Source organism: Euleptes europaea, chromosome 12 (assembly GCF_029931775.1).
Source record: "Euleptes europaea isolate rEulEur1 chromosome 12, rEulEur1.hap1, whole genome shotgun sequence".
NCBI classification, from domain to species: Eukaryota; Metazoa; Chordata; class Lepidosauria; order Squamata; family Sphaerodactylidae; genus Euleptes; species Euleptes europaea.
The window spans coordinates 20889856-20905773 of record NC_079323.1 but is presented as its reverse complement, the minus strand read 5'-3'; the positions used below and the strand labels follow the sequence as shown (position 1 = coordinate 20905773).

The following is a 15918-nucleotide window of genomic DNA, read 5'->3' as shown; positions in this document are numbered from 1 at the left end:
ACCCGGGGATGAACCGGCCGCAGCCGAGCAACGCAGCCAGCCGGCCTCAGCCCCGACGCCCAGCTGAGGACTCGGGAGGCAGGGCTGGTGTGAGGGAGGATCCGAGAGCCAGGCCTACAAAAGGCCAGGGGGGCGGAGGCCGAGGAGGAGGGCAAAAAAACAGCCAAGGGGAATAGTTTTCAGTTTGGGAAGACTGCTTTTGTTTTGAAAGGTGAGTGCAGTTGCCGGGTCACCCTAAATTCCCCACCCAGTCGCTCACCTCTCTGGTTGCACCTGTTATCAAATGGAGGCGCCCATAACAGCACGTTTGTTGTGGGTGTAACATTTGAGGGGATGAAGAGCACATGTGGGCTATGTTGTTCTTTTTTAACGGCAGGAACTCTTGGCTCTCAAAAGAAATCTCAATCGTTGTACTGTTGATATTTGGCTCTGTTGACTAATGAGTTTGCCGACCACTGTTCTAGCCTCACATTCTTGTTTCCTTCAAAACAAACCTCAACATCAGGTTTCTTGAAATACATCCAACACCTTTTATTATCCATGCTCATACATTAATGGTTGGGTGGCATTACAACAAATTTGCCTGATAACAGAAGAATATCAAAATCCACACAAGACTACCTATACTGCTTGAGCCATACTTCATGTACTTTGGAATCACTGGACAGGCCTATTTTTAGATTAACTGGAGAGAGAAAACTCATCCAAGCTGTTGAAATAATACTGTTCTAAATGTATAGTTTAAAAAAACAAAAAACAAATTGGTACTTTCAAGGTTTAATGAGTTGTCTAGCATTCTTGCTCTGCATTAAAAAAAAAATTCTTCCCCAAATCAACCTATAATCATGCAAAAGGAGCGGTCATTGGAAGAAACCAAAATATTAGTAAGGTCTCATGCGACCTGATGGAGGTGGTGCTCTATTTGGAGGTGTAATTGCTATGTCCAAGTAGTCGCCTATCTGGAATTTCTGAGACTGCAGGGTCATGGAATCATCTGTGCCCTTTCTGCCTGACATTGTACTGCCGATCTCCTTCACCCTGCAGGAAGAAGCAAAATGTACAATAATTTGCCTCCAGTAAATCAAGTGTCTGAAGACCACACTAAGAACTATGTTCAGCTTGAACATATAAAGCTATTTGATGAGGAGACTGCTCGCCCCCCGCCAATCCCTATATCTGCTAACCCCCAAAAGATCATCTGACTTGAATGCCAGAGGCATGAATAAAATCCAGTTTGATAACAAAAGTAGGAACCCCTTAACTAGCAGGACTATCCTTGGGTACTCTTCCCATGGGAGCAGCCCAATACCTGAAATGCTCTACAGAGCATATTAATTAAACACCTTTTATCTGAAGCCTCCAAAGCTCCCTCAGACCCATGGATTTAAAGCAGTGGTTCCCAAAGTGGGCAGTACCACCCTCTGGGGGAGGTGGGATAACCTAGGGGGAACTGAGAGGTAAGGGGGCAGCAAGGGGGGCGCTAGAGGTGGATCCCTTCAAATGTGCTATTCACTAATTTACAATAGATCAAGCTATGGCACCATGTGGCAAATTTGGTGGAAACTATCAGAATTTTTTTCCAGACTTTGATGAGCTGGTACCACTGGATCAAGTTGATCAGTTTTGTTGAATAAATTTCAACTAAAAAGTTTTAATTTGATTTTGAATAGATGTGCAATTAATTATTACTGTTTTGAAGTATTATTATTATCTTTAGTGAGTCATGCAAACCCCTATTTTGAATAATGCTTTTTATAGGGTAGGGGGTGCTGGGGTTGAGTTTCTGGAACCAAGGGGGCGGTGGCCCCAAAAGTCTGGAAACCACTGATTTAAAGCAATGACTCAAGTTTGCTAAATAATAACCTGAGACCTCACAGCTTCCTTTACAATACAACCTTCTCTAGTAATTCAATCACAGTCCCAGGGAATGTCATCAAGCTGCTGCAGCCTTTCTCAAACTAGCCTAAGCTCGTCCCCCACTCAGGTAACTCAAGTCACTCCCACCTGAGCTGTTCAGTGCCACCCTGTCACCTGATCTAGGATGCCCATATTTGGACTTCCACCCATAACGTTCACCTGTCTGCGCTCACCCAACATTCAAACTCACCAACAGGAAACAAGACCCTGAGCTACTCATCCAGTCCCACTGCAGAGCCTAAAATCTGCTCAGAATTGGCCAGTTCTCTGTTGAAATTTAGCCACTTTGAATTCTGTAAAGACAACATATCAAGTCCCTCCTCCTCCTGCCACGGACTACAGTGCATCAGTATTTTGTCTTCAACACAAGCAGTGCATGGTTTTTCTTCCTGTATTTCCTTTTAAGACTCCCTGGTTGTGCTCCGATTGGACAGCACTGCTAGGACTGTGTTGTGTGTGTAAAGTGCCATCAAGTCACAGTCGACTTATGGTGACCCCTTTTGGGGGGGGAGTTTCATGGCAAGAGACTAACAGAGGTGGTTTGCCAGTGCCTTCCTCTGCACAGCAACCCTGGTATTCCTTGGTGGTCTCCCATCCAAATACTAACGAGGGCTGATCCTGCTTAGCTTCTGAGATCTGACGAGATCAGGCTAGCCTGGGCCATCCAGGGCAGGGCAGGACTGTGTTACTGTATTGCAATGTTTTATACTTTTGCTCTCCCTTGCAGTTCATTTATCTATATCTTGTTAGGGGAATAAAGATGTTACCTGAGATCCTCTGCCTCATCTTTCTAGGTGTATTGCTCTAGAAAGGGATCTGTGTAGACAAGAGACTGAAACAGTCTCAATTACCCCAAAACACATGTATGGTTTTGAGCTCAGAAGATGTGCATGTGGCACACCTCGCACAGAGACCAATTTGGGTAACATCCACTGTTCATCCAGTCCCCTGACAGGCAGCGACAGTCTATGGTCTCAACCAAAGGCCCTCCCAGCTCTGCTTCCCAAGAACCTTCCTATCTGCAGGTACCAGGAATAAATCATAATCAAAACAGCTTTCTGCCACCACTGGCTCTATTACCTGTAGCCCGGCCTTTTAGGATCCGTGAAAACTATTGCAAAGTTGAAATGTGTGCCTTTCTTCCGTGCTTCTGGATAGACTTCTTTCACTAAACTGGTCAGTTCTTTTAGAGTTGCATCCATCCTGGGAGGGAAAAAACAGAGCAACCCACATTTGTAAGTCAGCATAGTAACATCCTATCACCATTTCTCCAAGGAAATCAAGGTAGCACAGAGGATTTTCCAAATTATGATATTAAAATTAAGACTCTTAAGAGGACAGGAAACCAGAGAACATTGTATTGCTTCAGGCTTTTCCAACAGATACATAATAAAGGAAATATAAGGTTAATAAAATTCTGGATTAATAATAAATATAATAAAACTATGCTAAAATATACATAATAAAACTATGCTAAACTCGATGCATTCAGAGGAATAATAAGTAAAAATTGTAGCGGTGCCCCAATCAGCCAATGGGACCTAGCAACCCAGAGGTATTAGTGACTGATCACTTCTGCAATGCCCCCTCATTTAGCATTGAGAAAAATGATGGAAAGCTAGAAGAAAAAACATGACCGCACAAGACTGGCTTTTCTTGGGCTTCTTTCCCAGCTATCCCTCCCTCCTGCTGCCCACCTTTGTTCCTAGCGCCCACATACATCTCATTCAGAAGACTCCTCAGAGGCCGCCAACATCAAAAAGGCCTCTTGAACTTCCTCAAGTGCACAAGGTGGCTTCTGGGTCAGAAGTGGGGGTTTAGCACACCGCAAAGAGGCACACAATGCGCTGCTTCTGATCCAGCGAACACCGGCATGAAATAAAAGGATGCTCTCCATTCGCACAAGTTTTGCTATGTCTGTAGCACACAGCAAACACCACACAAGATGTCAGAAGTCACTCACTCAAAGGCCTCTGCTCTTTAGAAGGAAAGGACGTAATACGGTGGAACTGGCAGGGAATTTTAGGTGCGCTGTTATTTAAGCCCTGTCCCCCACCTGGACAACATTCCTCTCCAGCAGCAAGATGACTGCAAAAAACTAGGATAGGCATTTGACTCTGTCCACCAAGTGGCCATCTTTTATCTACTGAAGCCACAGCATCAGTCAGGTATCTTCATGCTCTGTATCCATTATCTTTTTTCAGGAACAAAGGCTTTGTGCCTTGAGCATGCAAACCAGAAGATGTCAACAAAAAGTTTCAAATCCAACTACCAGAAGCCCAGAGCCTCACCCATCACACAAAAAAATAAATAAATACAGCAACCCTATTTGGCCTGCCTCGCTGCAGGTGTCAACAGTCCATAATGTCCAAAGCAAAGCTCTGGGATGCAGACAGACAGCTAGCTGTCACTCACCAGGTGTAGATCTGAAGCTCGCTGGAGGGTACATTTCCTCGGGCAAACTCATCCATGCGGTGGTGGCGCCCATTGTTGGTGGTGAAGACCCTCAATAAGAGGGGGCAAGTCTGCAAGGCAAAGGGGAGACAACTAATTGGCAGAGGGCACAGAGCAAAGTCAAAATCCCAACCATGCTGCACTGCTGCCCCTTCCAGCAAGGAAGGCAGTTCCACATGACACGCAACTCAAAGAGTCACATCCAGAAGTCACCAGAGTCTTAACAATTCCACTTGCATCCTACATGGAAGTGTTATGCAGCGGTCTTGCACACCTACTTCTGCATATGAACAACATACAAGGCATCTCTGGGCAACGCAATTTAAGAAAGATGTAGACAAGCTGGAACGTGTCCAGAGGAGGGCAACAATGATGGTGAGGGGTCTGGAGACCAAGTCCTATGAGGAAAGGTTGAAGGAGCCTGGTATGTTTACCCTGAAGAGAAGACTGAGAGGGGATATGATAACCATCTCCAAGTACTTGAAGGGCTGTCATATAGAGGAGGGTGCCGAGTTGTTTTTTGTTGCCCCAGAAGGTCAGACCAGAACCAATGGGTTGAAATTAAATCAAAAGAGTTTCCGTCTAGACATTAGGAAGAATTTTCTAACAGAGTGGTTCCTCAATGGAACCTCCTTCCCTAGAGGTTTTTAAGCAGAGGCTAGATGGTCATCTGTCAGCAATGCTGATTCTATGACCTTAAGCAGTTGATGAGAGGGGGGGCATCTTGGCCATCTTCTGGATATGGAGTAGGGGTCACTGGGGGTGTGGGGGGGGCGAGGTAGTTGTGAATTTCCTGCATTGTGCAGGGGGTTGGACTAGATGACCCTGGTGGTCCCTTCCAACTCTATGATTCTATGACTTCTCCATCTGAGACCCTGTCCTTACTGCCCTTCTCCCTTTCAAGACTCCAAACCCTGAACTTCACTCCTTTCTACCTCTCCCATTACCAATCTCACTGTACAGATTCTCAACCTCCCACCCCGCAAACACACCCATACAGTAAACCCATTACTGAATGCTTCATTAATGAAGAAATAAGAGGCAGCTATCCTCCCCACTATGTCCCAGCACACTGAGGGGGGCTTGAAATATTACATTTTCTAGGCATGCACCTAATGTTTTAAAAAATACCTAAAAACACAAAGCCCGGATACAACAAAAGAGATGTTTAGATACTCAGTCAACAGGAAGCCTTCAAGAACAGAGGCTGAGCGAGTCTCAGGGGCGCTTCACACGAGTCTCAGGGACGGTCCATCGCCTGATGACATGGGGGGGGGGGCCACACCGCACATTTCACACAATACTTTTTAATAAAGGCAGCTCCTGCATTCAGCAGTCAGCCATCAGAGGCCATTTATGCATGGGAGGTTTTGCCTTGGATTTGCTGCTCTTTAGATGCACATTTTCCCCATCCGAATTCTCAAAAACAAGCCCCTCAAGCAGAGTTTTGAGAATTTGAACGGGGAAAATGTGCATCTAGACTGCACTGGTTCCCAACCAGGGGTCCATGGACCCCCAGGGGTCCGCAAGAACTAAATTAAGGTCCGTGAAACAAAGTTATAAACCCATAATAAATTAATATTTTCAATTAAACGTTCTCTATTATAAAAAATATATATTCAAATATAATTCTAAGTTTAATGTTGAACTAACAGTTATGATTAAAGTTTATTTTCAAATTCCCGGAATTTTTATTTTGAACCTTGGGGTCCCTGCACCGAACAAAAAAGTCCTAGTGGTCCCTGGTCAAAAAAAGGTTGGGAACCACTGATCTAGAGGGTGGCAAATCCCAGGCAAAACCTCCCATGCATACATTGGCCAAAGGCTGAGTAATGGGGGGGGGGTCATCCTGTATGGCGGGGGGAGGGTTGGGGTCACTGGGGATGTGGGGGGGTAGTTGCTCACATGAAGCTGCCTTAAACTGAATCAGACCCTTGATCCATCAAAGTCAGCATTATCTACTCAGACTGGCAGCGGCTCTCCAGGGCCTCAGGCAGAGGTCTTTCACATCACCTACTCGTCTGGTCCCTATAACTAGAGATGCCGGGGATTGAACCTGGGACCTTCTGCTCTACCACTCAGCCATGGCCTCTCTCTATGGCTCTCCAGGGTCTCCGGCAGGGGTCTTCCACATCACCTCCTTGCCTAGTCCCTTCAACTGGAGATGCCGGGGATTGAACCTGGGGCCCTTCTGCATGCCAAGCAGAGGCTCTACCACGGAGCCACGGCCCCTCCCCTCAAAAAGCGCGGTTAATTTCCTGCATTGTGCAGGGGGGGTGGACTAGATGACCCTGGTGATCCCTTCACGTCCAGCGCACTACAGACACGCTTGTCGCTGTTGCGCCACGGGCGAAGCCACCTTCCTCCGTCCCCCTCATACCTTCTCCCGATCGATGGGCTTCTCGGGTTCTTTCTTAATCTCCTCCTGAGTAACGCGAGACTCCACCGCCATCTTCCCGCCCGTGGGCCCCGCTCCCCGTGAGCACGACGCGGCCGAGCGAGGCTAGGAGGAGACGCCGAGCGCCGCCTCCGCGAAACAACGGGCCTTCCGGCACCGCGACCCCCTGTCCTCCGCCCCCGCCGGGCCCACCGCCGCGCCCGCCCGGCACTCCCCTCGGCTAGTCTCGCCGGAACAAGATGGCGGCGCCCGTCACCGCCGGTTGGGCTCAGAGCTGGGAGGGCCGCCTCGCCGCGAGGACCGTTCTCTCGCGAGACTGCTCGCGGAATCCTTACGAGAAGTTAAGATTGGCCAGTGTGTGCAGGGGAGGTTCTGCTGCTCTCTTGTGTGTGTTAACTAGCGTCCAGTCGCTTCCGGCTCATGGCGACCCTATGAATGAAAGTCCTCCAAAATGACCTGCCTTTGACAGCCTTGTTCAGATCCTGCAAATTGAAGGCTGTGGCTTCCTTTATGGAGTCCATCCATCTCTTGTTGGGTCTTCCTCTTTTCCTGCTGCTCTCTAGAGGCACATTTTCCCCATCCGAATCCCCCAAACTCAACAATAAGCCAAGCCCCCCCCCCCATGCAAAGTTTTAAGATTTCAGATGGGGGAAATGTGCATCTAGAGAGCAGCAAATCCAGGGCAAAACCTCCCATGCATACAGTGGCCATTTATGCATGGGAGGTTTTGCCTGGAATTTGCCACTCTAGATGCACGTTTTCCCCATCCATGTTCTCAAAACTCTGCATGGGGGCTTTTTTTTTTTTAGTTTTGAGAATTTGGATGGGCAAAATGTGCATCTAGAGAGCAGCAAATCCCAGGCAAAACCTCCCATGCATAAATGGCCATTGTCTTTCAAAGTGGGTTGTAAGGAAGTGTTGTGCACAATCCTGCTCTTGCCAGTTGAAGAATACATTCTTTTGCTTGCCTTTCAGCATACACTCAGCTTTGTGACTGGTGGAGTGTTGGCATGATTCTCTTTGAGATGCTGGTAGGGCAGCCTCCCTTTCTGGCTCCCTCGCCCACCGAAACCCAGCTGAAGGTAAATTCAGCCTAGTTAACTATGATGATAAAGCTGGATAGTGTGTCAAAGTTTGAAAAATATACTGCAGCTGTAGTTGCTGGTGTTTGATTTTGAACAGTGCCCCAGAAACAGGTTGATACGGTAAAGTATGCATTCAAAATATTGTCGAAGGCTTTCATGGTCAGTTCATTGGTTCTTGTAGGTTATCCAGGCTGTGTGGTCTTGGTATTTTCTTTCCTGACGTTTCGCCAGCAGCTGTGGCAGGCATCTTCAGAGGACTAACACTGAAGAGTTGGAGAGACACTGTCCTTCAGTGTTACTCCTCTGAAGATGCCTGCCACAGCTGCTGGCGAAACGTCAGGAAAGAAAATACCAAGACCACGGTTACACAGCCCGGATAACCTACAAGAACCAATGGGTTGTAATGGCTCGCTGCTCTGTGGCCGGATTCTGAGGAGGCTCCCACATTGGTGACTCTCGCTCGTAATAGTGTGAAGATGAAACTTCTCACGTTATTTGTACATGCATGTTTAAGCATACCTGTATGCGAATCCAGGAGCCCTGCCCCAGTCAGGTTGTTGCGTCCTTGATAATGTTTACCACTGTTTTCTCCATTAATCGTTTTGGCTGCAGTTGCGTTCGCTAATCCCAGTTGGTTGCCTTGAGGCAGCAGGGGAAAGGTGCTGTTAGTCATTAGTCTGTTAAAGTAAATTAAACGGATCTAGTAAGGACATGAGTCAAATCTCACTTCATCATATAGCATGTCTAGTCAAAATACAAACTTAGTAGCTTGGAATGGATACTCCTATGCATTTGTTCACGAAATGTTTATGCTGAAATTAAACTTAATAGTCTTTAAAGTGATACTGGGCTTGCTCTAATTGTGTGGCCTGTGTAGGGTTGCTAACCTCCAGGTTCTAGCTGGAGATCTCCTGCTATTACAATTGATCTCCAGCCGATAGAGATCAGTTCACTTGAAGAAAATGTCCGCTTTGGCAATTGGACTCTATGGCATTGAGGTCCCTCCCCAAACCCTGCCCTCCTCTGGCTCCACCCCAAAAACCTCCCACCGGTTGCGAAGAGGGACCTGGCAACTAGGGTTGCCAACCTCCAGGTAGTACAGTTGTAGGCTATTTCAAAAACAACCTTGTATAGATGCTTTTTATATTTGTCTCATATATTCATCTGTGGACTTGTACATTCATATGCATCATTTATAAGGGTGTGGAATGTTGAAACAACACAATGCGCTTTTTAGCATGAGTCTTTTTAACATAAATCAAAAAACAAATATAATTTTATAGTTAAGGCTGAAGTCCGCTTGGTGGTGGAACAGGATGCCGGTAAGGACTATTGTAGATATATTCTAAAGTCTAAGACAATTCAGCACTCCTTCAGGAAACTCTGTGCCAGGAAATCTGTTGTGCAGTAGACTGAGCAATACACTGGTGAGGACAAAACCAGCTGTTATTTTAAAAAACACACAAAAACATTCGTCCTGACATGTTTCTAGTTAAAAAGTTAAAATACTTGTGGACAACACAACAAACAACTTGCATGTGCACATAGTTTTCAAGATTTCCTGTACCAAAATATCATTTTTGAATGCATCTGAATGCTCTAATAATATCTGCATAATCTCCAGTATTTTTACCAAGAGACATACAGTCTCAATAAAATCTCATATTTATACAAAAAGAAAAATAGCCCCTGTATCACTTTTCAAGAAGCCAAATGATACTTGAAAGCTGTTTTCCATACTGGTGAGAATTTTTTGAGACTATATGTCTCTTAGTAAAAATAAAAGAGATTATGCTGATACTATTAGAGACTTTAAGCGTGATCAAAGCTGGTGTTTTGATACGTGGAATTTTAAAGTTATGAGGGTGTGTAACCTAAAACTCAACAACAGAATTCTTGAGTTTTTTTGATAACAGTGCACAGAGGCAGTGATAAAGCTAGTCATGTTGAATTCTTGCTTTTCACGTAACTGTTAAAAAGACTGTTGGGCACCAGTCCTGCCTATTTTGCACTTCTCAAGTTTGCCAGGTCATTGGCAATCTTTAAGAGAACTGAGAAACCAGAAGAGAGATGGGTAAAAATGCACAGCAGCCAAACCTGTACTTGACATGTTTGAGGTAAATTATCTGAAAGTAAAATTTGCACCCTGTGTGCCATTGTTAGGTAGGTTTCACAGAAAACAGAAGAGGAAGAACGTGAAGGGAGCAGTCTCACAGCGCATCCTTGACTTCTGAGGAGAAAAGTCCTCAGGAGGCCAGGAAGGGGCTGCGCCAGTGTGGGGGCCCCCCATGCCGGCATCCGGGCTTCTTATGCCATGGTAAGTGGCCCCAACTTCGGCGGGAAGGGCCAAGACACCGGTCTCCTGGTGCTGCCACGGAAGCACCACCCCGGGACGCCGCCGGGGTCTTCTGCAACAGGAAACACTTTGGTGAGTGACCGTAGATGCCATGTTAAGAATTGCTGCTCTAAAGTGAAAGACATGAGCGGCCCAGCAATGAGAAGCTGAGGAGTCTGGGGCTTTTTTTGTTTGTTTGTTTTGTAATTTAGAGAATAGGCAACTAAAAGCAGACATTTGATAAAGGTTTATAAAGTTACACATGGTGTGGAGAAAGTGGAACTTTTTCTCTCTGTCCCATCATACTAGAATTTGTGGGCATCCATTGAAATAGATGGGCAGTATCTTTTTGGTTTTCATAATTTTGTAACTACGAATGTATGAATAAGTATATATAGATACTCTTTTGTATTTTTATGCTGATTTTTTATTGTATTTCTTTGTTTTTGTTTTATGTGTTATGTTATAAAAATTAATAAAAATTTATATATAAAAAAGAAATAGATGGGCTGTAGATTCAGGACGTGTTTTTTTTTAAGTAACACTTCACACAGTGCAATTATGGAAATCACTGCCACTCAATGTGGTGATAGCTAGAAGCTTTGTTGTAGGCCCAGGTGATTTACTAAGCAGGTTAAGGTAAAATTCCACCATTTTTAACCTCCATATGAAATGTAACAGAATGGAGAGTAACAGTTTTTTAGCTGACTGAATCACAAAGGAGCTGCCCTCTCAGTCAGACTGACCTTGAAGATAACGAGAAGGCAGATGCTCCCTCAAACTGTTGATAAAATGACTTTTAAATTCTCTCCATAAGAGACATTTTTATTCTGTACTGGGATGCAATTACAATGTGATTTTAAATGTGAAGCTGGAAGCAGGAAACTCCTTTTAAGGAAATAGATACTCAAATCGCCGATTCAGGATCAAGATAAAGGCAAGAGATCCTGATCAAAAAGATATAAAAGGAAGGAACATGCCAGCTGATTCTCAGAGAGATATTTCCTAGCAAGTTAACACACATTAGCTTGACATGGATTCCTCTCCATCCCTTGCCTGGGATGTAAAGCCTAGACTCTGAGCTTTGATTTTTGAGTGGACTGAATCTCTGAAGTCCTTTTTGTTAGATAGATTTCTCTAAGTGTTTAGCCTTTAAATATGCTAAACTTTAGAGACATTTACAGTCTTCCTGTGGGACTGGAGAACTCCCAAAGGGGGGATTCTTTTCATGACAGACAGTACTTGCTAAGGCTGGATGTCTGAAATGAATGCTTACAGACTTCTTCATTCTATGAATAGGATGGAGGCTCTTAGAATTCCTACCAACTTTAGTGTGGGGATCTAAGAGTTTGGATCTTTCCATATTTGGAACACTGAGAACCCACTGATTCTAATAAGGATTAATGGATTCTCATAAAGATCTATCTAGTCTTGTTTGGCTTCCCAGTTCTGGCAAGCATGAAGATTGTAAAACCTATAGTCTCCTTTACATAGGACTAAAAGCTAATTCTCTGAGCTTGTGTCAGAGGTCTTCTCTAGATGACAAAGAGGATTCTGACCATTCTCTGAGCAGGAGCCAGAGGTCTTCCTAACTGACAGGAGAGCCTCTGTACTCTGTGATAGAGCACAGTGCTTACACAGATTACATGGAGTAATATTCATGGAGCTATTAGGCTCTTACATTGAACTAAAGGTTCACACACAGATCTCTCTGATATTAGCACTATCAGAAAGACTTCATAACAGCTTTAAGCTTACACATAATACATTACATGGCTTTCTCATAAGCTTTGCATTGCTGTCTGAATCTGACACATCTATGGACAGCATGCACATACACATAGATATCCCTGATCTTAACATAGATCAGAGGCCTTTTCATAGGCTAAAAACACTGAAAGATTTCTTTAAGGTTTCATAGACTTGGTCCTGGCATGGACTGAAAATATGCTTTAAACTAATTATGATTACAACTTCTACATAAACTCATGTAACCAGAGATTTCTCTAACCTTTACATACCACAAAGGCATACAACAAAGACATTGCAAAGACACAGCAAACACATATATTGCAAAGACATTGCAATACTAAAATAACATATAAAGGACCAAAAAGGTTTACATATCCTGAACATGAATCAGGACCTTTTCAGATCTCTCTAAGCCTTACATATAGGTTGAGAAGGTTTGCAGATGACATGACGGGGTATAGTATGTCTTCTGTATTAAGATACTATTATGATATTTTAAGTACTTTGAATTAAGATTATTTTAATATGTGCATTGCACTAACCATATTTTACAAGATTTCTGTAACTGATTTATATTCTAAATGAAATATTATTATATTAAGATAAGATTCTCTTTTATAGAAGCATAGAGATTGTTAAAGACTGCTTGCAACATAAACATGTCTAAGACTTATAATGTCTGCACTTATAACATATTTTAGAACTTTGTAACCCTCTACATGCATATATATATTATGTATAATAAATTGTAAATACATTCACATTCTTTTCATATTTATTGGGGCAATTTAAGAGAAAGCTTATCTCGCAAGAGGTAAGAAGCATTGAGTCCTGTCTAGTAGGTGTCTAAACTGAATAAGATAACATATTCCTTCTCAGGAAGGGGTCCATTCTAAGAGTTTAGGCACTGAAAGGCACAGACCCGCTTCAGCTTAGATGGCATTACATTGGGATTAACATAGGTGATAGCTCTGTCTATTACTATTGGCCATAATGGTTCAGATTTAGCCATGGTGGCTCCATGTTCAGAGGTAATATACCTCTGAATACCAGCTTCTGTGAGGCAACAATGTGGAAATGCTGTTGCCTTCATGACTTACTGAAAACTTCCCAGAGGCATTTAATTGCCCAATCTGGGAAACAGCCTTCTGGACCAAAGGGACCTTTGGACTGATCCAGTTGAACTCTTTGTACAATCTTACAAATAATTCAGTTGTGTTGGGGTTTTTTGCTGTCAAGCCACAGCTGACTTCTGTGGAGACACTGTAGGATTTTCAAGGCAAGAGACATTCAGAGGTGGTTTGCCGTTGCCTGCCTCTGTGTAGCAACCCTGGCATTCCTCGTTGGTCTCCCATTCAAATACTAACCAGGGCCGACCCTGCATAGTTTCCAAGATCTGATGAAATCAGGCTAGCCTGAACTATCCAGGCCAGGGCAATTCAATATATACATAAGTATATTCCAATATCTAGTAGTTTAATAATTATATTGCAAAATCAACACCAAGCACAATGTAGAAAAACCAATCTGAAAATAATAGCCATGCAGATTACAAACACAACATAGGCAAATTGATTAAACAATACATCCTAGAACTAGTACTATGATGGTCGCAGGAGGGTGTTTCTTCAGCAAAGTAACCTTAATGCTTTTTCCAGGTAAATTGTTTGACAGAATTTTCTTTCATTTGATTCTGAGCTGAAATACATTGAAGATTAGCTAGATGGCACTCAAGTCCATTTCCATGACCAAGGTGAAGGAAATGCTTAAAACTTCAAATCAAGACATTTTGACATAAGACCCTGTTATTTTATTTCTACTTCCTTCCTAAGTGGTGTATATCATCTGTATTCTAATAGCAACGTGTGCCCCCATCTGCAGCAAATCTGCAGTGTCTGGAGGCAAGACAGATCTTTCTACAAACCTGAAAAGGGCCACAGGTATGCAGAAAAATGTGAAATCTAAAAATATATATATTACAGGATTTTAAAAAAACAAAAATGAGATAGAAGGAGCGCATGTAGCTTTAAGCAACGGATTCCCACGGTGGCTGTTGCTAAGCAACCACAGCATTCCAAGGCTTCATTTCTGTGTGTAATATCCAGGGGGACAGGTCAGAGTCCTCTCCAGGCCTGTTTTGGCCTTTGAGGGAGGACTCATTGGGGCCTGGTCTGAATAGGGTTGCCAGATCCAGGTTGGGAAATTCCTGGCAATTTTGTGATGGAATCTGAGGAGGACAGAGTTTGGGGAAGGGAGAGGCCCAGCTGAATAAAATGCCATAGAGTCCACCGTCCAAAGAAGTCATTTGCTCCAGGAGGACAGATCTCTGTCATTTTATGAAAGATATCCAGGACCCACCTGGAGGCTGGCAACCCTAAGCCTGGAAGTAACCTCTGGGTGACTTGATACTACCAGAGTCGCATGACTCAACTAGGTCTGGCTTCTTGCTACTGTTCAACAGCAGCCACCCTATGAAAGCCAGTGTGGTGTTTCATAGTAGGGTCTGGGAGACCCAGGTTCAAATCACCAGTCTACCATGGAAGCTCACTAGGTGATGTTGCACCTGTCACATGCGTTCAGCCTAACATCCTCACAGGGTTATTGTGAGGATAAAAAGGAGGAGAGAAGAATGATGTAAGCTCCTTTGGTCTCCACTGTGGAGAAAGGCAGGATATAAATGTACATAAATAATAAATACAGCTGAAGATGGGAGGCAGATAAAAGACAGGTTGGTAATGGCTGAGAGGAGAGAATGAGGCAGGGAAAGGGGAGAGCATATGGGGGCTGCCGAAAGGAGGGAAAGAGGAAATAGTATGGGGAGGGTGATACAGGGGAAAGTGATGTGCCCCCACAAGTCCTTGAGGGTTCCCTACCATGCAAGTTGGCCTGGCCCAGTGGTTGGCACCACACAAATGGGCCATATTTTCCTAGGTAGAGGCTCACTGGGAGGGGGGGATGAAGAAGGAGGGAGAGATAAAGGTAAGTTTGCTGTTTGGTGGGAAGGAAATAGGAAAAGGGAAGAGGAATTGGGGGCTTTCTGGGAAGGGAACGAGGAAATAGCAGGGGAGGGGAAAATGAGATGCCCCCCACAAGTCTTTGCGGGTTCCCACTTGTAACATCCAAACTGCTGCATCATCTAGGAAGCAAGTAGGGGCTTCCATATTGTATTGTCAAAACCTACTGGGAGTTTCATGACACCTTAAAGATTGGATTTTGTGCAGGAAATTTGGCCATTCCTCCTTCTGGTAGATAACTCTGCCAAGTAGATTTGAGTCCAGAACATTTCAGTTTGTTCTTTCACAAATTCATAATATGTATCTATTCAACGTTGAACCCTCTAATAAGAATATTTCTGTTGTTTTAAGAATAGCTTTTGGAAATATTTTAAGAATCTTATTTGTCATGCAATTAAGAGCACAGTTTGTTCATAGTATAAAGAAGGGGAGGTTGCTTGTTTTCAGTAGTAACTGCATGTTTAAAGGGGGGAGGCACAGGAAATGAATTTCCAGTAGTCTTCCCCATAGGCTGATGAATCATTTGCATTCTTGGCAGCCAAGTTCAAATTCACAATAATGCTCAGTTTCATCAACTTTTTCAAAACATCAATAAAAATGTAAGCACAAAGCATTAGAGAGGAGGGAAGACAACAGAAAATGTTGCTTGGACAGGCCTGTATGTGGAAAACATCACAACACAGAAGTATCAGGGAGACCCTTAATCTAATGTATAAACATCCCCCCCCCTAAAAAAAAAGGTCTCAGTTTTACCGTTGAAAAGGTGGCTAGGCAAATGAAGTTAATCCTACTGAAGAGAGGTAAAAAGTAAGATTTGGCTATAAAAATATTAATCACAATTAAATACTTACAGCTTTTTGTATTATTTCAGGCGTACAACGATGCACCTACCATTTTTGCTTCTGAGGCCTTTAGGAAGCAGGAAAAGCTGGATTTCCAGGCAGTTTTCCTTTTTAAGATAAA

The 15918-nt window shown here is 43.8% G+C and overlaps 1 protein-coding gene across 1 annotated transcript; it reads right to left on the bottom strand.

Moving 5' to 3' along the window:
• Positions 1–766: 766 nt before the first annotated feature.
• SAP18 (Sin3A associated protein 18) lies at positions 767–6856 on the bottom strand. Its single transcript, XM_056858712.1, has 4 exons — positions 6752–6856; positions 4333–4442; positions 2998–3120; positions 767–1038 (listed from the first exon to the last, which is right to left on the bottom strand). The coding sequence occupies exons 1-4, from the start codon at positions 6821–6823 to the stop codon at positions 882–884; spliced, it is 462 nt and encodes a 153-aa protein (XP_056714690.1). The 5' UTR covers positions 6824–6856; the 3' UTR covers positions 767–881.
• Between the last annotated feature and the right edge of the window lie 9062 nt (positions 6857–15918).

What these genes read in the sequence shown, in the direction of transcription:
- SAP18 (XM_056858712.1), bottom strand. Translation starts at nt 6,823, where the DNA reads ATGGCGGTGGAGTCTCGCGTTACTCAGGAGGAGATTAAGAAAGAACCC. An exon ending in GAGCTTCAGATCTACACCTG is followed by an intron (nt 3,121 to 4,332) that starts GTGAGTGACAGC and finishes TTTCCCTCCCAG; the next exon opens with GATGGATGCAACTCTAAAAG. An exon ending in CCTAAAAGGCCGGGCTACAG is followed by an intron (nt 1,039 to 2,997) that starts GTAATAGAGCCA and finishes TTCTTCCTGCAG; the next exon opens with GGTGAAGGAGATCGGCAGTA.